This window comes from Sardina pilchardus, chromosome 1 (genome assembly GCF_963854185.1).
Source record: "Sardina pilchardus chromosome 1, fSarPil1.1, whole genome shotgun sequence".
Taxonomy (NCBI): domain Eukaryota; kingdom Metazoa; phylum Chordata; class Actinopteri; order Clupeiformes; family Clupeidae; genus Sardina; species Sardina pilchardus.
Window position 1 is genome coordinate 30,065,025 of NC_084994.1, and position 25,161 is coordinate 30,090,185.

The window sequence follows — 25,161 nt, forward strand, 5'->3', positions numbered from 1 at the left end:
CATCTGTGGAGAGTTACATGGGGTGCCACACCACCAACGGATTCTGGGGCCTCATTTATAAAACTTTGCGCAGGATGTACGCCAGAAGATGGCGTGCGCTCAAAACTCAGAAAGTGCGTGCGCACAGAAATATTCTGATTTATAAAACCGTGCGCACGCACGTTCCACGCCAATTTCCCTTTATAAATCAAGCTCTACTCTACATTTGCGGCACCTGTGCGTACCTCAAGACACACCCATAATTGCTTATAAATATTCAGCGAAACGCCCTTAATGAATATTGATGTCTGTGGACAACATGCCAAAAACAGCGGGAAAGACAAAAAACGCAACTTCATTGACTTTTTGTGGGTTCATAAATGGCGTGAGCAGCCACCGTTTCAGCGGATATCCACTGTCACCTACAACATAACTTGAATGAGTAAAGGGTGAATGTTTAGAAATGGTCGAAAAATTGCAACAAATTATTTTAGGATTTACACACAGGATTTAAACACGATTCGCCCGCACCTACAGTAGAAGCCACCATCGCGCAGAGCTCCAGCATTCAGTCTGCGCCCAACGCTGCTACAGTATGTCTCAATATGAATCAGGCCAACATTTGTGAGCAACATGTCCGTGTCACATTTATAACTTGGACATTGAGGGAATGAAAATGCTTCCTGTTAACAAAGGCACATTTATTATCACTCGGTGGTCTTATAGCAATATGATTGCAGTCAATAGCACGGATCACATTTGGGAAATTAGACTGCGTTTTTATTTGCCTGTTCACCATGTAAGGAAAGTTGATGTAGTTTGGTGATGAAGCAGTTACACCTCCTAACACGTCTGGCAAAATTCGGCTGAAGGTTGGCTATTCCAGTCCGGTCAGCCAGTTCTCGATTCAGCCAGTGGCAAGAAAGCCGATGCAAGTCAGCACTTACTGTATATAGCCTACCATTTGCAAGCTAACAAGCAACATGTTTGAGCCTTGATTATTGACAAATAACAAAACATGCATGAAAGCCATAAGTGGATAATTAACAAAACATACATAGGCATAGCCTATCAGCATGTCTTTCTCGCATCAAATAAGATGGCATTTTTGACGGGCGCACGAAACAACAATCAACCACGTTTTAGATTTTAAACAGGATTAGGTTAAGGCAGTTATGTGATGCGCGTCATTGCGCGATGTTATGCTTGTGTTAAACTTCAATTATTGAACCAATTTCGGGTCGTTGTACCTGTTCCCTCCTGAGGTCGCAGTTTCTGCTTTTCCCTTTTTTGTGCGTACGCATGGGTCAGAGCTTGCGTGGAGGTGCGCACATTTTCCCGTCAAGTTCACGTTTTATAAATACCAAAGCTTGCGTAGAACGAGGCGTACGCATTCTTTTGTGCGTACGCATCGTTTATAAATGAGGCCCCAGGGCCCCAGGCCCGCCCCCACCCATGGCCTTGAACTGGCCATCCCATCCATGGCAGCACCTACAATTGGACATCTGTGGAGAGTTACATGGGGTGCCACACCACCAACGGATTCTGGTCTTGATCCATGACCTCCACTCTAAGTGGCCTGAAGTTACACCCGTGGGCTCCGTCACTGCCAAAGTGCCAATTGACATCTTAGACTCGCTGTTTGCCCGATGGGGTTTGCCCAAGAAAATCACCACCGATAATGGGCCTCAGATGGTCTCACATGAACTGTGCACCTACCTGAAAGAGAAAGGAATTCAGCATATTCACCCAGCTTACTATAACCCATCAGCTAACGGGGGGGTCGAAAGGCTGAATCAGTCCCTCAAGAATGGAATAAGGGCACACCTCGCTCAAGGGTGCACGTTCCATGCCAGCCTCCTCCAGACGCTCTTACACTACCGCGCCACCCCACATGCCACTACGGGAGCCTCCCCAGCATCCCTCATGCTGGGACGGGAGCTCCAGCTGCCTTTGGATAGACTTCGCCCTGTTCTGGCACAGGCTCCAGTTCATCCAATCCAGGCAAGGTCTTAACTCCACGTATGTTGTAGGATAATATAGATAAAAACATTGATAGATAAAAAGTCAAGTTGATTCTGGTTCATCAACTGGACTGGTTTGGTCTTTTTTCTTTTTACTTTGTGGTGGTGTGAGAGGCATTTGTCTTTTCTTTTTTTAATCAGATGTCGTCGGATCACTCGCTGGACTTAATTGTAAGGGATGGAATTCGGCATCATAAGCTTGTCGACTTTTAGGAGGCCCGCTCTCTTCTTTCACCGGTCCCTGTTGATCTGCGCTCACCTGGGTATCCATCACCACAGAAATATCCAGATCAAGAGGATCATTACTCTCCGATCTTTCCTCAGATTCTTCCTCCTTAGAATCTTCTGTTGATTCGCTCTCGGATTCGGATTCCTCGGCAACAGTATCAGATCCAAAACTAGACTCGCTGGCACTTTCAAAATGCTCTTCCTGTGCCCTTTTCTCCCTAATTCTTATTTGTTTTGTTAAGTTGATGTTCACTAGGGCCATCCATCTCAGTTTGTTGTGGTGGAGAAGGTGCCGGGTTTGGTATAGGCACCACAATTGGATTAGGCTTCTTAAAACGATTAGCGAATGATTTCGGGCACTTGAAGTATGTGTGATTGTTCTCGCCACACAGCGTGCAGACACTTTCACGAACGCACACACTAGCTTTATGTCCGCACTGGCCACATTTCCGGCATTTAACTGTAGGACATTCCTTATACTGATGTTGAGTGGAATTACAGGTAAAACACCTTTCAACTTGACCATTATAAAAGATCCGCCCTTTGAATGGACCTAAGGCGATAGATGTAGGTAACTCACATTGTACTCCAAATTTGTTTGGAGCCTTGTTTAGTTAGATTAAAACGAACTGAAGTTCGTTTCTTGCTTGGTTCGGACCTTTTTGACTGGTGTGAATACAATCACTCAAACTCTGGTGTGGACCAAACGGACCGAAACCCAGCTGAGGAGGTGGTCTCGGAGCGGTTCCTATCGAACCCTGGTGCGATTCCTTTATGGTGTGAAAGCAGCCCGACCTCGATCCGACCCAGTTGCAGAAATCTACCTTTTTGGATTTGACAAGCTCCCGTAGTTGTCGCGCATTATGGGAAATGTAGGAAAGCTCATTGACACACACCAGCTGTACGCAGCAGTAGGCTAACGCTTTTTTGGCAATGATAATTTGATTTTGCATCTCCTACCTGTTCCGTCTTCCGTAGGCCTGCTGTTAGTGTAGCATATCGGACACATGAGAGCTCTCCTTCACAGGTGTTTTGCTTCACGTCTTCGTCGTTGCAAAATTATGAGCATGATATTGTTAAACTCATGCTGCATCTTGACGCTCGAGCACTTCTGCAAAGCTGTAACTGTATAAACTATATTGCTAGGATAATACTGAGTACAGTACGCAAAGTTTCCATAGTATTTATTACGTGGGCCAACTTTGACTTTGGCTTCCTTATTCTTTACCCCGCCTACACGTTTACCGGCCAATGGTTGAACGGCCTTAGCACATGTGTATTTGTTAATAAATTCTGGTCTGGTTGCAATTAATCACAGTGTGAAAGCGAACCGCACTAAGAAAAAAAAAGAAAAACAAAATTGGTCCGGACCAAAGCAAGTGAACTAACGGACCTTCCTGGTGTTAATACGTCCTTAAACTTCTACATCATCGTCGAAGATTCTCCCAGTCCAGAACTTCACTACAATCACTTTTTCGTTGGCGTTATGTGATGTTATCACTTCCCAATCTTTCCAAAGGTCTTGTGTAACTTTGTAGAAATCATTGAAACGTTTAAAAGCCAAATCATTCACAAAGACTAGTTCGTATTCTTTACGATTTGGGAGAGCTATAAAGGAAGCGACATCTGAAGCCTCCATCCACTGAGATGCAAAGAGGAGATTATCCCCAACATATTCTCTATTTGATGCTTCACCTCTAGCCTGACTCTTGCCAGACCCTTGTAGTTCCGCCATGCTCCACCAGAGGCGTTTCGCTGAGCTCCACACAAGGGTCTGGGCTCGAGGGCAATGCAAATAGCGCGTTCATTTATTCTCTCCGAGCTGAGCTCGGACCTTGGATGTGATGTCACGTCTGCACTTCAACCGTTTTTTTTATCTTTTGCGCGTCCGAACATAGACGTCACGTTTTGCAGAAGCACTGGCCAAGTTCCAGGCGTGTTTAGCTTCTGTTAGCAATGCTAGCTACATTTACCAACACCAGTTAAACAAATCTTCATTCAATATTGCACTCACAACAAGGCCGATTTCCATTCCCATACAGACGCAGTAAGGCATTGCAGTGATTGAAATTGTCATTTAAACCACCAAAGTGGTCCAGACACAATGAAAACCGTTAATATTTACAAATGAATCTGGGCGCAACCATCTTGGAATCTGTCTCGTAAACTTCCCTCGGTCTCCTCTGAATTCGACGAGCAGACGAGGTCGCCTTCCGAGGAAAGGGGGCGTGTTCGTGCGTGTCACTAGGCAACGTCCTCGGATCTCGTCCTCGGATGGTTAATCGAACGCACTATGATTCAAACAACAATGGCGGCACGCAGCGAGGAGTCTTGTGCTGACATTGATTCTGCTATTTCAACCGTTTTGTCGAATCTATCGAGTATTCATTCTTTAAAAGATGGACAGAGAATGGTTTTGAAGGCATTTATTGGTGGCAAGGATGTTTTCACTCTTCTTCCGACCAGATTTGGCAAGAGCTTGAAGCCTAGCACGCCATTCAAGATGACGGACAAGTGGTTTATCAAATCACATGCAAGGATTTTTTACAAGGCCCCGCTGACAAGGCCCCCTGATTTGTATGACATGTTATTCCTAAAAACATAGCAAAAATTTAGTTTTTAAAGGCTATTGGAATTATTTCCTGATTTACTGAATTTCTGAACGAGATATCCATAATTCCCTCTGTTAAATACATTTAATCTCTTATGTGAACAAAATAAAAAATAACTGTCTTTATCCAATGTTCATATTTTATCTTTAAAGGTTGGGTAAGGAATTCGCAAAACGGCCAGCAGATTTTGAACAAATACAACTGAAGTCCCTCCCTCCATGGACGCACATGCACGAGCGAGAATTCAGATGCGCGAGAGCGAGCCAGGCTAAATGAAATGCTAGCCTGGTGTCTACAGCACTATGAGCTCTAGTCTCCATACAATCGCTCACATCAACTTTCCCAATTACATTCTTTATTCACCTCCAAAGGGTTGTAGGTAATAGTTCCACAAATCAGACAAGGTAGATGATTTTATAGCCTACATTATGGTAAAAGCACCAATTAGGCTACCAGCCCTTTCGTTCGGAAAATATAAAACAACGATGCATTTTAATACACCAAAAAAAACATTTGATAAATACCTTACATTTTTCAGTAGCCATAGGTGTGTATATGAACAGAATCTGGGTTGGTTCTTACCGGGGCGTTTATCTCCTGAAATATCCGAGTTTGGTGCTAGCCCGTTGGTTCGCCTATTCCACAGTAGCTCCAAGCGGTTAAGTTTCGGTTTCATGTTTACAACACTCTTCGAGTCACGGTAAAATGTCATTTTTGCTACATAGCTTATTTATTGCGTGGGTGATTGAGTTTCCGTAGGTATCCGCTGTCTTGGTTTGTATGGAAATGAAGTGACACATACAACAAGAGGGGAACATAGGGGATGTGCAGCAGGCCTAGTTGGTTTCTTTTCAGCACTGGCTCGCGGTCACCAGCTTGAGTATGTGCATGAAAGGGTCGCGCGCACGCAGGGGGGAGGGGGAGGAGGAAGAGGAGTAAGACCGTTAGATTCAGGGGGTCAGGATTTGACTAATTAGCTTCGCCGATTAGCAGGGCACTTCCTCGTCGCCATTTTCCAGAAACACATCATGTCCGGTGCCGTTTTCCCTGCGTCAGAGCCCCTTTAGGGAGAGCCGGTCCACTTCCTATTAACTCCATTGTACCGGATTGTTCATGCAATCTGTTGAAATTCCGCTAGGGGCGTTGCCGAGCAAGTGATACATGAATTGTGGTCTATGGGGCTAAGCGGCTAGAACTCGTTTTTTTCACAGTTGACAACTTCATTTCTTAATGTACATTGTCGTAGTAGCTACCTGAGTATAGGTTTTCCACTGGAAATGAAATGAAAAGTCACTCATGTCCTTTCTGCTTTTCATAGGATGGGCCGTTTTCCCTGTAACATGCTAGCATTTAGCTCATGGATGCTCGCGACAATCGCGACCGATTACGACCGTCGTGAAGCTGAACCTTCTTTTAGGTGTATGGCCGTAAAGTGGTTCGCTTGTGTCACGTGACATGAAAACTTTGAAAGGGTTTTTAGGAATAACAACACATATTGAAAATTGTATTGGTCAGCTGATTGTCAAGTCAAGTTATCCTGCATCGCATGCATTAATGTAATTTCAGGAGAAAAAATTATATAACGAGAAATGTGGTACTGGGGGGTTCAGCTCCATTGCTACCCATTGATTCATCACTTGCTCGCGATCGCCCTCTAGTTGCAGTACCATGCGGAAGTATTTCGCTAGTGGTCCTTCTCCCCTTATTAGACATTCTCTGCCTGCGTTTTCCTCATGTTGATTGGTGGCTGTTCCACTCAGCTCATGCACGAGCTTAGTGTGGGCACGAGCTCTCGTTCTGTACCTTACGTCAGTCAGTAACCTGGCACTTAATTGGCTAAGTAAAACGGCACCGGAAACAAGCCTCTTGAAACGCCATGTTGAAGCCTGAAAAAATCGTTCAATTTTGGCACTTTTCACTAGCCTAGCATTCCCATTGAAATGAATGGGGGCGGGACTTGTTCACTTTCTCCAGTTCTTATAATACCTCCATGGTTAGATTGACGAACGAGCTGTGAAATGATGGTATAGGGTTTACTATTGGCTGGAGTTTTTCGAGCCCTGCCCGTTCCGCAGATGATTGACGTGTTTAATTTCCATTCCAGTGTTCTCAGTGACTGTAAGTGGGTTAGGAATAGGATTTCAAGTGATTTAGCAAAAAAATAGTTGAATTTGCATATTCAAACATTAAATTGCAGAAAATAATAATAATACATTTATTTTTCATATTGATCTAGACAATCAACTGGTGAAATTTCATAGTGATATCTGCTTGTTTTTTTTTTTTTTTAACCCTATTCACCTGTAGTATCTCCACCTTATATTCAACACATTGGACAAGAATATCCTTTTTTGATCCCGTGAGGGAAATTCGTTCTCTGCATTTAACCCAACTTCACCGAATCAGTGAACACACACAGCACACAGTGAACACATAGTGAGGTCAGATGAATCACACACTAACCCAGAGCAGTGAGCTGCCTGCCCAACCAGCTAGTCGTAGGTCTACAAGAAAATTGTAGAAATTGCAAAAATTGGAATTTCCCCATCAGGGGAAAAGGTTTATATTGATCTGTTGGATAAAAAAAACAAAGACAAATGTCACTGAACCACGGATGACTGACTCAATTAATTGACCAAACCAGTCCTTCCTGGATGATGTGTGATCGTCCCTTTGCTGCACTGCAACTTGACAGGCCAGAGAGGTAACTTCAGCAGACCAGCAGACATGAGTTGGCCGAAAGCTGATTTTAGGCACATTCACAATAAATTGTTTAGAGGACAGTTTTATTTGTATTATATGTATATACACACACATGTAAAACACATCGGAAAAGCAAGCATTTGCCTCACATTATAAACACTTCTGTTATAATCCGACATTTTGGATAAATGTACACAATGTTGCTGAAAACCTAGTGCTCTTCTGTCGTTTATGGGCTTCTATGCACATTTCTATAAAAGAATGAGTGAAAGTAATCAACAGAGAGAAGTTGAAATATGCATAGAAAACATATAAGCAATGCTGAAAACAAAAATATGTATATCCCCAAATAGTATGCTGCAAATACAGTATTTTATAACACACAAGAAAGTAAACAAAGCAATATACAACATCCACTAAATTGTTTTAAATTGTTTTTAAGAAAACTGACTTTTCCAAACACAAAAATGACTGTATATTTGTTTGTATATTTTGGTAGTGCGGACAGTTGGACGTATGTATTTGTTCATAGCCTAAGGCCACTAAGTGTGCCACTTTGATCGGTTGCTAACATATAACTGTACAACTGATCTGATATATCAGTATAGTAATATGTATTAATGTTATGTTCATGTTATTTGTGTGTATGCGTTGCTAGTTTTATGATTAGTTTTATGATTAGTTTATAGTTTATAGTTGTAGTTTATAAAAAGATGTGTGATTTAAAAATATTTTGTATTAAAACAGTTGAAAAAAAAGTGAGCGTGTTTTGGATCACAAACTATTTCTGTTTCTATTTCAATGCTACTTTGAAAAGGTGGGTGTGTCACTGTGACGTACAGTGTGCTGCATGATGGCTCTCCTACCAAAATAGGAGGGACGAACGAGGAGGAGTGTCCATAGTCTTCATGCAGGTCCTCCTGAACGAAATATAGCTGGATGCAGCACTACACACAGAATTTACTTCAAGAATCACCTCAACGATCTGAAATCATGAGCGGAAGAGGCAAGGGAGGAAAAGGACTTGGCAAAGGGGGCGCCAAGCGTCATCGCAAGGTCCTTCGTGATAACATCCAGGGAATCACGAAACCAGCCATCAGGCGTCTTGCACGTCGCGGTGGTGTGAAGCGTATCTCTGGCCTCATTTACGAAGAGACCCGTGGTGTGCTGAAGGTGTTCCTGGAGAACGTGATCCGTGATGCCGTCACCTACACCGAGCACGCTAAGAGAAAGACCGTGACCGCCATGGACGTCGTCTATGCTCTGAAGCGCCAGGGTCGTACTCTGTACGGGTTTGGTGGTTAAGAACTTACTATTCTGTCAAGAATATAAACATCAAAGGCTCTTTTAAGAGCCACCCAATTTTGCATAATATGCAATGTTCCACTAAAATATTATTGTGCTCATCAGTCTGAAATCATGTATCATGCAGCCTAGAGTTAACATGAACTCCTTTAGTGAAATATCCGCAACAGGCAATAGGGCATTTTTTTCAGTCTATATAGTTGCCTACTGTATACTTCTGCTGTATTTTAATATAGTAGGCAACTGCTGTAGTATAGCACTGTATAGGTCTACTTCGGACACATTTAGAGGGTTTCACGAATTTCACCCATGTTACCATCGGCCATTCTATTCATGATCGGCGACGGCTTTCAACCCCACCTTTAACTTGGGAATCAATCCATACATGACCACATTTTATATATATAATAAAAAATATATTTATATATATATATATATATATACACACAATATGTATAGTGTTTAACATTGTCAACCTATATGTCTCAATTCAAAATGTCATTGGTGCTTCCCTACACATAGTTTACATCCTTAGCAATAATATGTAGATGCAGCATATTGCGTCTTGAAATATGGACAGGAATCCATAGACATAGAATATACATGATGATAAAGTCCATCCTACACACACACACACACACACACACACACACACACACACACACACACACACACACACACACACACACACACACACACATTAAACCATCAATAAGATGCAAAAATGTTACCTTTTATTTGAGACCATGATTGTTATCACACCAAGGCGTTTATTTATAGTAAGCCCTTGTGGCAAAATCGGAGGGGCGGTGGGTAAGGTCGGCAACAGTTAACATGGGAAGTTAAGGTAGCGTTACATTTCTGTGGGTCTTTTTGCGTAATTTTCTGGTTTTCATTGCTTCCTGAGTAGATCTAAAAAAAAGTGCGGGAAGGTGACAAAAGACAGGGAAGTGTGAACTGACATTCTGTGGGCGGTGCCGGTTCAGACAGACCCCCCCCCCCCCCGTTTCAAAGTAGGCTAACCAACCCTGTTATTGTTTCCTGTTTGATTTTGGAGGTAAAGACTGTGATCGACTTGATTTGCATAAGACATTGTATATATACGTGGCACCCCCACGACCTGACACATTTGTTTGTGGCCGCGAACAACAATAATGCCAGAACCAGCGAAGCCTGCACCCAAGAAGGGTTCCAAGAAAGCCGTATCAAAGACGGCAGCTAAAGGGGGGAAGAAACGTAGAAAGTCCAGGAAGGAGAGCTACGCCATCTACGTGTACAAAGTCCTGAAGCAGGTCCATCCTGATACCGGTATCTCTTCCAAGGCGATGGGGATCATGAACTCCTTCGTGAACGACATCTTCGAGCGCATCGCTGGAGAGGCTTCCCGCTTGGCGCACTACAACAAGCGCTCCACCATCTCCTCCAGGGAGATCCAGACCGCAGTGCGTCTGCTTCTGCCCGGTGAGCTGGCCAAGCACGCCGTGTCCGAGGGGACAAAGGCCGTCACCAAGTACACCAGCTCCAAGTAAAGCGTTAATGTAACGTTTCACAACCCAACGGCTCTTTTAAGAGCCACCCAAGTTATCTTAAAAAAAAAAAAAATCCAATATAATCCTATCTAGCTATACTTACTGGTTACTTATAGCTTACTGGTATATATTTTTTAAATCCGCGACCTTTTGACAACATAATGTACTAAATTTGCAGTTGAATTAAGGAATAATATTTGAATGAATAATATTTGAATGAATCAAACAAGTGTGTTCCCAATGCATTTCGCATTACGCATTAAAGCAACACTAAAACACTTTTCCTGTCGCACATCCCTCATTACAGACAAGGTAGAATATGTTGCATCATTTTTTGAAAGTATGATGTATTGCGACATCGAAGCAAGTACAATTTTTACTTTCTGATGTCTCATTTAATCGAACTACAGATCCACTACCCTACCTTGTAAAGTTACATAGTGCGGTTATAGCGGACAGAGGGCCGTTCACCCTGTTACGAGTTGATGAACCGCTGAAATTATTTGGAAACATAATACTTGTAAGGGTGTCAGTAATCCAGACGAATGTAAAGATTAAAATGATGCGATAATCAATATACTATCAATTTCCCAATCCCCGTGATATTTATGGTGTTCATAATAATCTGGATAATCTAACCAACAGCAGCTGTAACTCTCTAAGTTAATGACTGCGACTGTCCTTTAAAACATGTATGTTGGAGGGGGGGGGGGGGGGGAGTTGTGCAAAGCAACAATGTCGGCCCTGCTCTGTTTGTCATGAACTAGCTGGTGATGCTCCCATGTGGGTGGGTTTCTTTTCGTGACGTATATTCGCCTACATACCCGCGCAGTCACTAGTCTCAGTTTAAAAGAGGAGGGGCTGTGAAAGGGCAGTGCTTAGTAGTCTTCACCAACGTCCTCTCTGTGGGAATTAGTATTAGGTCCCAGTCATAATGGCTTTCATTCGTGCAACTCTTAGTCGCAAGTAATTTGGAAGATGTCTGGCAGAGGCAAAGGAGGCAAAGGTCTTGGCAAGGGAGGCGCAAAGCGTCACCGCAAAGTTCTTCGTGATAACATCCAGGGGATCACCAAGCCTGCAATGAGACGCCTGGCCCGCCGTGGTGGTGTGAAACGTATCTCTGGTCTCATCTACGAGGAGACCCGTGGTGTGTTGAAGGTTTTCCTGGAGAACGTGATTCGTGATGCCGTTACTTACACCGAGCACGCAAAGAGAAAGACTGTGACCGCAATGGACGTAGTCTATGCTCTGAAACGCCAGGGACGTACTCTGTACGGCTTTGGTGGTTAAAGCACACGTCTCTTCCTTGACTTAATGTAAAGGCTCTTTTAAGAGCCACCCAATTCCTTTTAAAAAGAAGTACTCCTTTTTATATAGGATAGTGTGAGTTCTAACGCCCCACTTAAGTTCAGTCTCAATGGCAATACGGTCATAACAATTGGGAAACTGGGGCATTGCGATCCAATGGGACGCGTAACATGTATGTGCTATACGTCCCTTTTTACCGAGGGTAAACCATGTGCTCCCATACTAATGTTTATATTTACATGTACATGACAATCTCAATCCTTCAGGGAATGTGCGACGGTATGAGCGTAACATTCTGTGTTCAGACATCATTCAATACTCTGGCAAACATGCAGAGAAAAGCATGTATGCTGGTTCCATGCTGAATTATCCTACCTCGTCAATCAATAAATCAAATAGGTCTTCCTTTCATCGTGCAAAAGTGTTCTCATATTTTTTTCATAATCAGTCAAACATGCATATATGTCCTGATCGACAGGAAGGTCAGGATCTATAGGAAATTCCACAGTGAGTCAAGGGTTGTTTCATGTTTTACTGTACATGTATCTCGACCACAAATCGCAGCACTTCAGTTATGACCATCTTTAAAGGGGAGTTATTGGAGGAATGTGTTTCAGAATGACTGTAGTGATTCGATAAATAGATACTTCGAGAAGCGCACCAACGTATCTGAGGAAAAATGCATGACTTGCAACGCTAAATGTAAAACTAGCATAGCCTACATATAAAACGTTGACATACATTTAAAAGCATTCCCGTCCTTCAAAGGAAAAGTGCAGGGAAATAAAGGAGGAAAGTCCCGAAAACTGATTACCTGTGGGTGGTGCTAACCTCATTTCAATGACTCCCCCCCTCGATACAAAAATGACCAATCATGTCTGGATGTCTGGTTTAGGAGGGACATGACTGGCCATGCTGACTGTGGGTGTGTGATTTGACGCAGTTCTGCATTTGCATAGAACCTGGCATAAATCTCAAGGAACTTGGACAGATGGGTACTCTGAAATTCATAGAACAACCACAGCATCATGCCAGACCCAGCTAAGCCTGCCCCCAAAAAGGGCTCCAAGAAAGCCGTCACCAAAACTGCTGGAAAAGGAGGGAAGAAGCGCAGAAAGTCCAGGAAGGAGAGTTATGCCATTTACGTGTACAAGGTCCTGAAGCAGGTCCACCCTGATACCGGTATCTCTTCTAAGGCGATGGGCATCATGAACTCCTTCGTGAACGACATCTTTGAGCGCATCGCTGGAGAGTCCTGCCGCTTGGCTCACTACAACAAGCGCTCCACCATCTCTTCTAGGGAGATCCAGACCGCAGTGCGTCTGCTTCTGCCTGGTGAGCTGGCCAAGCACGCCGTGTCTGAGGGAACAAAGGCCGTCACCAAGTATACCAGCTCCAAGTAAAGTGTTTATGTAACGCTTCACAACCCAAAGGCTCTTTTAAGAGCCACCCACATTCTCTTTGAAAAGTAATTCCAATGTTACTATACCTGGTTATAAAGATTTGTATTACTCCTAGTACATTTATTGAGTAAAATTGTGTCAATCTACCAACTATGACACTAAATATCTTAACCTAAACTCCATTAGGTCTGGATGATAAACGCTGAAGGCCAGCGAAAAACTTTGCAGGACTGCGCTGGTATGTAGCATTGCTTCAGATCTGGCCACAAATCTAGTCTGGCCTAAGAACGAAGGTTAACATTCATTCCTCACTTGAAAGGAAGTTGTGGTTATAAAGTTAACTTTTATTCATTGTATCAAACGTTGAGTGCGTCAGTTTATGAGTCCAAATCAGACCTGGTCAGATCTGGGAAAGAACAGCAACGTTGTTTTATGTAGGCATTTAGGAATATTGTTTTTTTGAATGATTGGGTGGCTCTTAAAAGAGCCTTTGAATTATGGGGTCCTGACTTGGACTAATTTAAGCACGCTCCCCACGGATGCGGCGAGCCAGCTGGATGTCCTTGGGCATGATGGTGACCCTCTTGGCGTGGATGGCGCACAGATTCGTGTCCTCGAAGAGACCGACGAGATAAGCCTCGCTAGCCTCCTGAAGAGCCATGACAGCAGAGCTCTGGAAGCGCAGATCGGTCTTGAAATCCTGAGCGATTTCTCTGACCAGACGCTGGAAGGGCAGCTTGCGGATCAGCAGCTCGGTAGATTTCTGGTAACGACGGATCTCTCTCAGAGCCACGGTACCAGGCCTGTAACGGTGAGGTTTCTTCACTCCACCAGTTGCTGGTGCGCTTTTACGCGCAGCTTTGGTGGCGAGCTGCTTCCTCGGAGCCTTACCTCCGGTAGATTTGCGGGCTGTTTGCTTAGTTCTGGCCATTGCAACGCTGTGAAAAGAACAGTGTGAAAACAATTGCGGAACTTCGGTATATAAAGCCTACGGTCTCAGCCTGCCCCCTGTGTACGTCAGGTTTTTGGTAGCCGCTGATTGGTCTTCCGAGTGCCGCCTAAAAATAAAAATACAAAGCCCATCCCGTAATGGCCTATATATCGTTGTGTTGATTGATTATTCATAAAACCTCTTCAGTTGAAATGAGAAATGCACTGAAACATTCTATCGGTCAGTGCAAATAGCCTGCCATAGAAAGAAACACATCAGACGGTTTCCAGGTTTGCAGTCATGAACAAACACAAATAATGACCCAGAGTACCTTATACCTGCTACGTTAAAGCCGACAAAATAACCTCGTGATTCTAAACAGGAAACCCCAAATATGCCTTATTTTGCTATGCAACTACATCGAGTCATTACTTTGTACTATGAGGCAACAGAAACATATCGCAGGCAGGCTTTCATGATTAACTAACTGGAGTCCGGAGTGATAAAAGTCCTGACAGAAAAAAGGGGTCGATTTCCGGTTTTCGTGAATAACAATTTAGATTTACAGAAAACACGTTAATGGCGAATACAATTTGGAATTTGTTCTTTGAGTGGGTATTTGAGTGGCTCTTAAAAGAGCCTTTGTTTCTAGGACTTAGGAGTATGTTTACTTTGACTTCTCAGTCTTCTTGGGCAGCAGTACAGCTTGGATGTTAGGCAGCACACCACCCTGAGCGATTGTCACTCCGCCGAGCAGTTTGTTCAACTCCTCGTCGTTACGCACAGCCAGCTGCAGATGGCGGGGAATGATACGGGTCTTCTTGTTGTCACGAGCAGCGTTGCCGGCCAACTCCAAGATCTCAGCCGTGAGATACTCGAGCACAGCAGCTAAGTAAACCGGTGCTCCGGCGCCGACACGCTGGGCATAGTTGCCTTTACGCAGTAGCCTGTGTACACGGCCCACGGGGAACTGAAGTCCAGCCCTGGATGACCGAGTCTTCGCCTTAGCTCTCGCTTTACCACCGGTTTTGCCTCTGCCACTCATTTTGTCCAGTTATGTGAAAAGTTCACCTGATTAACACTGCACTCTGTGCAAATGTCTGTATGTAATCTTATGGCATACCACTTCGGCGCTACTCAGTGCCTCAGTGGCTGAGAAGGGAATGATAAGAGCCAATCAACGTGTAGTTCGCTGCGTGACTTCAACTCGAGGACTATTTGGCGCGCTTAGCACTTCCACCTTTCTTTCAACACAATCACAAAAAAACACCCAATAGAGCTCAGTCCCGCCCCTCCTCCGAGAGAGCACGCCTCTCGTGCAGTACGAAATAAAGCGCAGACTCCCCATACTAATGTTCAATTTTAAAAAAGGTAGTTTAGTATGGTGATAGCCAGACTAAGTGATTCCATTACCATATGCCATATATCACTGGACGTTGGGCTGGTGAACTATATAGTGAATGTAAGGGCTGTTATCACTGTAAAAAAACAATTAGTAAAAAAAACGATAAAGGCACGGCACCAAAAGTTGCCAAACAGTTACCGTAAAGCTACGGTAAAATACCACACAAAGAATTGCCGTAAAACTAAGGCTTTCCTCCGTGTATATCGACTGTAATTTTACGGCCAAATTGCAGTAAAATCACAATGAAATTGTGTGAATTTACTACAATAGGCCGTGAAATTAGAGTACACTGATACCTGTACAGGTATATTCTCTTATTATTAAAAATAGAGCATAGAACCTTATTTTTTATGGTAAGTGTCAGCTAAAAAACTTTTTTTTACAGTGTAGTGGGATTCCAAGTGGGATACAGACTGTTGTCTGGTGACATTTGTGGTTTGTGTGGACTGTATGTGGACTGTGTACACACTGTGTACACAGCCTTTTTCTATTCACAAAGCGCTTCACAGAATAACGCCTCACATTTTAAATGTTTTCTTTGTGTGCGCTCTTTGGTATAACTGCATTGGCTGTTGAGCTCAAGCATCACACATTTGATCACCAGAATCACACATTGCACCGTTAAGCCCGGTTAATGAATTCAAATCTCAATTGGAGTTTGGAAATGTGTGAAATGAATCATGATGAATATGTAAAGATTTGTTGTTGTTGTCGTCTGTTATGTCAATAGTCTGTATCCAGTGTGAAACGTGTTGTATTACTATGCAAACATGTTCTGTGCACTCCTGTTGTCACTATGCGCTGGAGTTTGACTCATAAACAACTGTTCAATTAGTATGATTTCGTTAAGAAAAGCTTTTGAAAAGCTTGTTTATAATAAAGGAACCAATGCTTCCACATACATTGAATTTTGTTTTACAATGTAGACATCATGTGCAGAAGTGTTCTGTGTGCCCATGCAGTAGTTCACTTCAGTGGTGTTATGAAGGTTTCCATGAAGCCTTGTTTCCCTCTTCCTCCTTCTCTCCCCATCCTCTTTTTTATAGTATCTATTTGTATTTTCTTTTCTTTTAATTTATTCTTGAAGATGAATGGACACTTGAGAACAATGCTTATAAATGCTTATTTATGAGTACATGACAATAAACTTTCAACTTGAACTTTTTATTTTTTATTTTTTATTTGGGTCAAAGCTGGTCATGGGTGTGAAAAACAACATGTATATTTAGCATCAGCCACATTTTCACACAGGAAGTCTCTTTAGCTTTTCTGCCATGCAGATGCAGTGGTTCAAAATGCACTGGTTCAAATGTGTCATGTAACCAAATGATGCACGGATGGAAAAAAGTCCACAAAGTGTGTATGGAAGTATAAGGTTGTACTCATTCTGCAAGTCTTCGCAAGCTTCAGCTCCTCTGTCTGTGGTTTTAAGTAACAGAGCAATCATCACAGTCATCATCATTTGAAGCAACAGCAAGTCTTCGCAACAGCAATATCCAGTGGGTACGTTTCTTTGGACCCCTTTTAGACACTCTGTTGTGAAGGTGTTTGTTCTTGCAGGGAAATTCTCTGGATCTTGATTCATTTGACCTCTTAGGCATAATTTCTCAGCCTTCATCCTTTACATTCAGCCAGATTGTTCGACTTTTGAAAACTAGAACCATGCTACAATATATTTATCGGGAGTTTGTATGCTTTCTTTTGCATGTGTTTATCCCTTGTTGTTTGATAAATTATTTATTTGTATGGTAATTCTCTTTCCTTCAAAAACATTGGCAAACCTAAAGCCAGGCCTAAAGTCAAAACAGGACATCAATGGCTTTTCACAGGCCTTCCTTAAAAAGGCGATCAAACATCTTCAGATGATAACCTGCTATAGCATTAAATTTAAGCTGCTTTTGACAGCTTTTATTTTCTATGCAGTTCAGTTCTGGAATGGAAGACATCAAAGTTTCCCCAATTGTAGCCAATCTAGCTTAACAGCAAGCATTTCTCAGACGCTTTCTGCTAACTGATCAAATTCTCTTTCTGTTAATCGTCTGTTAATAATTTATTTTGACTGTTTATGCCAAGACATGAGAATCTGTGTGAGTTTCATGAAAGGATGTGGTGAAGCACAAGGTTGAGTTGTTGGCTGTGTTCCAGAAATCGGAAGTTGTTCTCTAATTATGACCACCTCGCAGTCTTTTTTTTTTGCATGAGCAAATTTCCATCAACGATTCCCGGGACACTGAAGGACCAGGGTGCACAAAACTTGTTGGGCATGTAGCCCCACTAGGATATAGCATAGAATTTTGTTTTGATCTGTCTCCCCCTGCGGGACTGGAACCCCCGAAAGGAGAGTTTTATGCTGCTATACACCAACTGGCCTGTAGGTGGCCGGACAAAGTTTTCTGGGAATATCTCGAGAACCGTAGGAGGACCACTTTTTTCTGTATGTTTGTCTTAAGGGGCCATGTCAACCCATCCCATAACCACTTTAATTTATAGTGCCACCTAGTTAAAAATGAATATAGCAAAAATGAAGTTTGTAATCTGCATCAAATTGGGAGTATCATTATAACATTTTCCTTGTGAATTACGGGTGTGTTGCCGAACTATTTATATGTACATACTGTCTGCTCAAGGTTTGTTAGCCGTGCTGGCTAACTATTGGGGCAGCCGTGGTGTACTGGTTAGGGCTTCGGGCTTGTGACCGGAGGATTGCCGGTTCGATCCCCGAGCAGTCCACCACGGTTGAAGTCAGTGCTCTTGAGGGAGGCACCTCTCCGCTCCCCGAGCGCCGCTGGTTGGGCAGGCAGCTCACTGCTCTGTGTGTGTGTGTGTGTGTGTGTGTGTGTGTGTGTGTGTGTGTGTGTGTGTGTGTGTGTGTGTGTGTGTGTGCGCTGTCTTCACTAATTCGATTAAATTGAGTTAAATGCAGAGAAACAAATATCCCCCACGGGATCAAAAAAGTATATATTCTTCTATTCTATTATATTCTATTCAATTGTGCTAGTTATCAGTACGCTGCAGCTGAGATGTTGTCTCCTTTTATGGCAGTATTACGGCGTTGTGCCTGTTGAGAATTTGATGCTATAAGAAAAGAAAGTTTAAATGAGATCTCATAGAAAAGAAATGTCTGATTGTAACTGTTACTCTTTTCTGTGTAGATTGTTTTTTACTACGGGATAGAGATTCAATGGATTTCAGACCAACTACGATGGCGAGCCTGTCCCAAGAGATTACGCGTGTCGACCACCCACCCAGGCTGCTGCAGTGTGGCCAACTGCAGCAAGGTTTCTTCGCCGTCTGCGTGAACTTCCAGCATCGCACGTGGATTACGGATAAGCAGTTATTTTCCCACGCAGAAAGGAGCACATCGGAAACTATTTTTGAATTTTGCTTTTATACCATAAGGGACGTTTGAATTTTACTTTTATACCAAACGAGACTTTCTACTTTTTCTTTTAAAGGGACTTTGCTTATTATTTGAATCCAACGGAACTGAATTTGCTCTCACCATGACATTGTTTATTGTATTGTGAGGGATTTATTAACATTTTATTAATAATCATACACATTCATTATTTTCTTTTCACTCAACAAAAAGGGAACTGTACAAAATAAAGTGCATATAGTTTGCCATATCTCTGTTTCAGATTGTAGTTATTACACAGCTTAGGAATCTAGAAATCCTAGGAGTGTAGTTTTTACTGGCCAAACACAAGTGCTACACGAGCTGCGATATTTGACCAGACCTAACTGTAGTAAACAATGTGTAAACGTCGCTCTTTAGCACCCCCTGCTGGCATCAGAAATGTACCTGGAGGTACGTTTTGGAAATGTACATGGAGGTACGTTTTGGAAATGTACATGGAGGTACGTTTTGGAAAAGTGTACATGGAGGTACGTTTTGGAAAAGTGTAGGCCTACATGGAGGTACGTTTTGGAAATGTACCTGGAGGTACGTTTTGGAAATGTACCTAGAGGTACGTTTTGCTGGGTCTGCAAAAATGTTTCCAGGGAAACGTTTTTAGAATGAGGTTGGGTTGCGTTTCCCTAAAGTGTCTGGAGTATCACAATACTTTGTCCACGCTAGCTGCTTTATGTTTTGCACTGAGGTGATACCTGCGGTGATACGCGAATTCCTTGTTGCATAGGTTGCAGACAACCATGCTCTTATCGACGCTTCCATCCGTTCGTTTAGTAACATTTCCCATCCACGGGGCCAACCAACGCGGTCACATCAGCTTCTTTGTTCATGTTCACTGTGCCACTATGGTTTGTTTTGTCTGAACCGAACCGAACTCATGCGCGTTAGTTGGTGCTCCAGTATAATCGGTCCGTCTGAAACTCATCCAACGAGAAACGTTCCGCGTTGCAAAAATAAATAGGCATAGGCTACGATTAAAATGCGTCAATTTTTTTAATGCATTAATGTTTGTGTAATTAATTAATCATAATTAACGCGTTAAAGTCCCGGCCCTAATAGATACACATGCTTTCTTCAGGGCTTGCAATGTAGAAGATATACAAAATCTCCCTCTTCTGGCCAGAGGCAGAACAACCACAATATCTAAATCATCCCAGTTTTGGTGTAACATCCATTAAACCAATGAGAGTGACATCTGCCACTCCCTTTAAGAGCAAGGAATATAAAGTCAGTGTGTTGATATGTTCATGATGAGTGAGCGCAATTCTGCAAAAGGATTCTGCTAAATGGATTGCAAGACTTATCTCAAAAGGTGATGTGAAGGTGTGTAGAGGTTTCCATGAAGCCTGCACTGTTGTTTGGTTGGGTGGGTCACAACCAATCATTGGTGTTCCTAACACAACATACATTACATATAGCATGAACCATGTAGCTTCTCTGCAGTGCAGACGCAATGGTTCAAAATGCAATGATTCAAAATCTGGAGGAATCAAAATAATGCATGTTGTTGAAAATACCATTTCAAAGAGCGCGTTGATCATTTCAGAGTGTTCACCCCAACAGTCCCTACCTGTGGACTACTCTCTGGGGTTCTGAAGTGCTTGTAGTATCACTGAGGATGGAAAACATCCACGTGTGTATGAGTATAAGTAAACATAAAGCTAAAGGTCTGCAAAAGAGGAAGTTTATCTATGTGCAGGGTGAAAGCAACGCTTTGAAGCGCAGTGGTTCAAATGTTTGAGGTGGCATCCAAATGAGGCACTTTGTATAAAGAGATATCATTTCAAAGAGCGTTTATCATTTTAGCATTTATCATTTCAGCCCTGTGGGCTGCAGTGTCTGTAGCATTGCTGAGGTTGACAAAAGGCCTAATAAGTAACACGTAAACTGCGTAAACGTCCACACAGTCCTACACATAAAAAAGAGGAAGTCGTGTAGGCTGGCACTAACAGCACACCCACAGGACCTCCTCCTCCTCCTCTGGTATTGACGCAAGGTCATTATCAAGGTCATGATCATTTGAAGCTAAAGCAAGTCCTTACAAACAGCTGTATTCAGCTGTTGAGTACAAGTGCTTTTGGACACTTTTCTGTGACCGTTTTTACTCTTGCAGGGCATCTCTCAGGATCTTGAATAATCTTCAGGCCTTTAACTGTTAAAAGCAGGAAGGAAACATTTAGCCATTGAACACAGTTTAAATGCAGTCATTTTCGGTAAGTCTTTCCATGAAAATGTGTTTTCTAGGTCAATTTAAACAAGAGCTCTAATGTTTGTTTTACTTGTCACTAATTGATTGATTAATCAATATTAATATTGATGAGTGTTGCTTATCATACAAGAAAAAATATGGAAAACTATGTGGGTTATGGCTGGATTCAGCCAGTACACAACTTTTGAAAACTAAAACCATGCTAGTGATTTTGAGGTTTGTATGCTTTCTTTGGCATGTGTTTATCCGTTGTTGTTTGATTAAATAACTTCCTTTAATAGCTCTCTAAAATATTTCGTAAATGTCATGTTCAACAAAACAACCTCATATGAATCATTGATTTGTTTTATTTGAGTGATTGATGACAATATTTGCTTAAAGTACCTTATTGTAAATTTGTCTGTAAATTGTACTGTGTCAGTAGCATTCAGGAGCATTTTATTTGTAAAATGATTGACCTTGATTTGTCTATGACTGCAGGATGACACAGCCATGTATTCACGTGCAGCCTGCATTGGTGTGACAGTGTTCCTACTCTTCTGTCCAGGTTTGATCCATTTCATTAGACCCATCATGCACCCTGTCTGCACTACAAGTGACCCTCAGTGTAAAGCTCTGTAGGGCCGTGGTTGGGTTCAGCTTCCTCTTGTTCAGATCAGCTCATGCTTTGCACTTCACCACATCTGAGGCATAACTCTGCAATTTGTCCTGCAAACATTAACAATAGCATGACTGGACAACACCATTAATTACAAAGAGATAAATAAAATGATGATATCTTGCTCATGCCTTCACTAGAATTCAACATCATGGATGATATTGGACACAAACATCATGTAATACAAATGCCCTCTGTAATGCTCGTGTTGTTAGTTCACTGGTTCACATGGCTAGAGATTATTAAGGCTAAGACAATTATCTCAGTGGGGTTTTCGATCTAAGAGCAGCACTGATAGAGATTTGTCTATTCAATACCACAAAAGTAGACTTCATACAGTTTGTGTACACACTGCCTCAATGTAGCAATTTGTATTGCGCATCAGGTGCTTCTGGAGTGCCTGCCTGGGATGTGAGCTTCACCCCCAAAAGCAAATGTGGCCTCCTGGGTTCATCAGTAGATATTGGATGCTCCTACAAATACCCCAGGGGTGACACAGTAGAAAAAACTATCTGGAAGATGAATGACCGTGATGTGGATTTCAGCAGTACTCCTCATCAGGGCCGTCTGACTTATCTGGGGGATAAAAACAACAACTGCACTCTGAGGATAACAGATGTGAGTTACAGTGATGCTGGAGAGTATAAGTTCAGGTTTCTAACTCATACAACGGGTGGGAAATGGACTTCTGCATCAGCCTTCACACTCTCTGTTGCAGGTAATGCAATAGTTCCACTAAAAAGAGGAAAAAGTTGTATATTATTTGTGAAAACCAGAATAACTAACAGTCTCATTTGTTCAGCTCTACCGGTGGTGATGAGTCCTGGCAGGCTGAAAGAGGGAAAGAGGGTGACACTGACCTGCAGCACCTCCTGCCCTCTGAGTACCAAGCCCACCTACACCTGGAACACACCTGTTACCAGCCGACACACCATCAGGGGCAACACACTTACTCTGGCCTCAGTGAGTGAGAGAGATAGAGGCAGTTACTCCTGCGCTTTAAGAGGACTTGAAGATCACCCCTCACATTCAGAGTGTAAGTGCAACTTCAACCATGATCAGTCTGCTATGTCATAGTAATCCTATAACCATATGCCATGCTGTATTAGCCTGGCATAGCCTTCCGTAAGCTTCCGCTCAATTTTCATTTCCCTTCACCCTTACGTCTGGGTCTGATCCCATTGATCGGACCAATCAGCGAACAAAGGGGGGTGGGGGGAGGCGGGTGTTAACGATGACGTCGAGCATATGCACGTCGTAGTCTCTGTAGCTGTCACGACCAAACGTTAGTGATTGGATAAAATCAGGCCCAACCGTTTCAAACTTCAACAGAGTTCACGCCTCCTGCCTGAAATCGATTCTGAATGGAGTAGGTCCAGACTCTCTGTACAATAGTACGAGGGTTTGGTATTACCAGGCTAATGCTGTATATCACTACTGATAACTAATACTTAACTACTACTAACTAATACACTACTTAACTAATGTCCCATTGCATTGCATTTCTACTGCAAACATCATAAGCTGAATGCCTGTTTCGGATGCTTGTGCATTTAATCTCATAGATGGTGTTTTGCTGTTCACTTTCATTTCAGGTGTGCTGGGTTGCTATAGTGTGACCTACACTCCTCAGAGTATCTGTGCTGTGACGGGATCATCAGTGGACATGGGCTGCTCTTACTCTCATCCAAATTATCTGAAAGTGATAGAAATGTTTTGGCATAGATCAGAGCATAGGGAAGATTTAAGCAAGGAAGAAAAATATAAGGGTCGGGTCAATCTCAAAAACAAAAGGAGTGAATGTGGACTGCAAATAGAAAGTGTGAAAGAGAGTGACGCAGGAGAATATCAGTTCAGCATTATAACAAGTGATCCCAAAGAAAACATGCCTGGAAGTCCTGGTGTTACACTTCTGGTTTCATGTAAGTCTCTGCGTCTATAACTAATGTGTGAATAAACTCATGATGTTGAGGACGCTTTGTCCGAAACGCGTTGTTCGCTCTGAATAAAATGTGAGTAAAAAGTCAGTGTGCGGTAGAGCGATTATTTTTCTGTTATATTTAAACGATCCTGCAATCTACTTGCACCTTATCAGGCAGTGTGTGGTACCGTTGTGATTTTGAAACTCATGATGTTGTTGATGACAATGAGTAATGTTGCGTTCCCTTCAGCTCTGCAGGTCATGATTAGTTCTGCTGCAGTCAGAGAAGGAGGAAATGCATCATTGACCTGTAACTCCACCTGTCCTGTAAACAACGCCACCTACATCTGGTTCCAGAACAGAGAACCTCTTACCAAACGCACATCCAGAGATCTGATCCTAGATCCAGTCAAGAGTGATGATTCAGGCACTTACTCCTGTGCTGTTGAAGAAAATGAGAAACACCCCTCACCTGAAGTGAACCTCAGTGTCCAGTGTGAGTAGACTAGATACACTCATGACTTATCTTGCTGAGAGCACCTCGACTTCAGATAGCACTGTTTTCCATTTGATCAGCAAAGCCTGTTATATTATGTTACATGACTTAAAACAGACATGCTTTTAATGTTGATGTTTGTGTGAAGAAATAATAGCCAAACTCAGCATTTGCTTATTGTTGATATACTGTAGATGCCCCAAGAAACACCCTAGCATGGGCAAATCCCTCTAGTAACGTAGCAGAGGGCATTTCAGTGAATCTCACCTGCAGCAGTGATGCCAACCCACCTGTGTCTAACTACACCTGGTACGAGAGCAGTGGAAATGAAGCTATTCTCAGAGGCACTGGGCCACAACTGAAGCTCACTAGTGATGGTGGAGTTTACTATTGTCAGGTACACAATGCAGTGGGCTCCCAGAACTCTACCGGGATAAAGGTCATTGTGATAGGTATGGTGTTACAAATCACTTCTCAATTGTAAATTGTGTTTTTGTTTTGCATACATTGCAATGTTTTTAAAAAATGTAGTCCATGTTTGAAGTGCATAGTTTTTATTTCTGGGAATGTTTATCATTATGTTTGGATTTCCAGCAGCTGGTACAACATCACTGAATGGATTTCTTCTCATAGCAGTGGGAGTTTTACTGGCTTTGATCGTTACCGTGGTGACTGGGATTGTTTGTTTCAGGTGCATCTCATTTTGTGAAACGACACACATTCATAATAACACGTTCCACATTGTGGTTAATATTTTGTACAGAATGTTGACCATTCATTTATAGTGTGTGTGTGTGTGTGTGTGTGTGTGTGTGTGTGTGTGTGTGTGTGTGTGTGTGTGTGTGTGTGTGTGTGTGTGTGTGTGTGTGTGGTGTAACTTCATAGAAGGAAGAGGAGGACATCCACGGAGGACACAGGAACACATCAGGCATCAGATGACAGAGAGATGAGCATGCAGAGAGAAGGAATTCCGGGCACTGAACAGGTTGGTCAGTCGTACACAGAAAAGACCTTCTGTTGTGAGGACTGTCCAGT

The 25,161-nt window shown here is 42.7% G+C and overlaps 6 protein-coding genes across 6 annotated transcripts; 4 read left to right on the plus strand and 2 right to left on the minus strand.

Annotated features, from left to right (window-relative positions):
- Positions 1-8,530: 8,530 nt before the first annotated feature.
- LOC134087937 (histone H4) lies at positions 8,531-8,976 on the plus strand. Its single transcript, XM_062541793.1, has one exon. The coding sequence runs from the start codon at positions 8,540-8,542 to the stop codon at positions 8,849-8,851; it is 312 nt and encodes a 103-aa protein (XP_062397777.1). The 5' UTR covers positions 8,531-8,539; the 3' UTR covers positions 8,852-8,976.
- A 1,025-nt stretch (positions 8,977-10,001) lies between these two features.
- LOC134072157 (histone H2B-like) lies at positions 10,002-10,477 on the plus strand. The gene has a single exon (XM_062528721.1). It carries the CDS (start codon positions 10,006-10,008, stop codon positions 10,378-10,380), a length of 375 nt encoding a protein of 124 aa, XP_062384705.1. The 5' UTR covers positions 10,002-10,005; the 3' UTR covers positions 10,381-10,477.
- An 864-nt stretch (positions 10,478-11,341) lies between these two features.
- Positions 11,342-11,956, plus strand: LOC134087968 (histone H4-like). Its single transcript, XM_062541844.1, has one exon. It carries the CDS (start codon positions 11,359-11,361, stop codon positions 11,668-11,670), a length of 312 nt encoding a protein of 103 aa, XP_062397828.1. The 5' UTR covers positions 11,342-11,358; the 3' UTR covers positions 11,671-11,956.
- A 751-nt stretch (positions 11,957-12,707) lies between these two features.
- LOC134072228 (histone H2B-like) lies at positions 12,708-13,107 on the plus strand. The gene has a single exon (XM_062528848.1). It carries the CDS (start codon positions 12,717-12,719, stop codon positions 13,089-13,091), a length of 375 nt encoding a protein of 124 aa, XP_062384832.1. The 5' UTR covers positions 12,708-12,716; the 3' UTR covers positions 13,092-13,107.
- A 494-nt stretch (positions 13,108-13,601) lies between these two features.
- LOC134087815 (histone H3) lies at positions 13,602-14,026 on the minus strand. The gene has a single exon (XM_062541576.1). It carries the CDS (start codon positions 14,020-14,022, stop codon positions 13,612-13,614), a length of 411 nt encoding a protein of 136 aa, XP_062397560.1. The 5' UTR covers positions 14,023-14,026; the 3' UTR covers positions 13,602-13,611.
- Positions 14,027-14,676: 650 nt separating this feature from the next.
- On the minus strand, positions 14,677-15,075 carry LOC134087872 (histone H2A). Its single transcript, XM_062541680.1, has one exon. The coding sequence runs from the start codon at positions 15,065-15,067 to the stop codon at positions 14,690-14,692; it is 378 nt and encodes a 125-aa protein (XP_062397664.1). The 5' UTR covers positions 15,068-15,075; the 3' UTR covers positions 14,677-14,689.
- Positions 15,076-25,161: the final 10,086 nt, after the last annotated feature.

Bases quoted from the DNA above. Each gene is read 5' to 3' on its own strand.
- LOC134087937 (XM_062541793.1), top strand. From the start codon at position 8,540: ATGAGCGGAAGAGGCAAGGGAGGAAAAGGACTTGGCAAAGGGGGCGCC.
- LOC134072157 (XM_062528721.1), top strand. From the start codon at position 10,006: ATGCCAGAACCAGCGAAGCCTGCACCCAAGAAGGGTTCCAAGAAAGCC.
- LOC134087968 (XM_062541844.1), top strand. From the start codon at position 11,359: ATGTCTGGCAGAGGCAAAGGAGGCAAAGGTCTTGGCAAGGGAGGCGCA.
- LOC134072228 (XM_062528848.1), top strand. From the start codon at position 12,717: ATGCCAGACCCAGCTAAGCCTGCCCCCAAAAAGGGCTCCAAGAAAGCC.
- LOC134087815 (XM_062541576.1), bottom strand. From the start codon at position 14,022: ATGGCCAGAACTAAGCAAACAGCCCGCAAATCTACCGGAGGTAAGGCT.
- LOC134087872 (XM_062541680.1), bottom strand. From the start codon at position 15,067: ATGAGTGGCAGAGGCAAAACCGGTGGTAAAGCGAGAGCTAAGGCGAAG.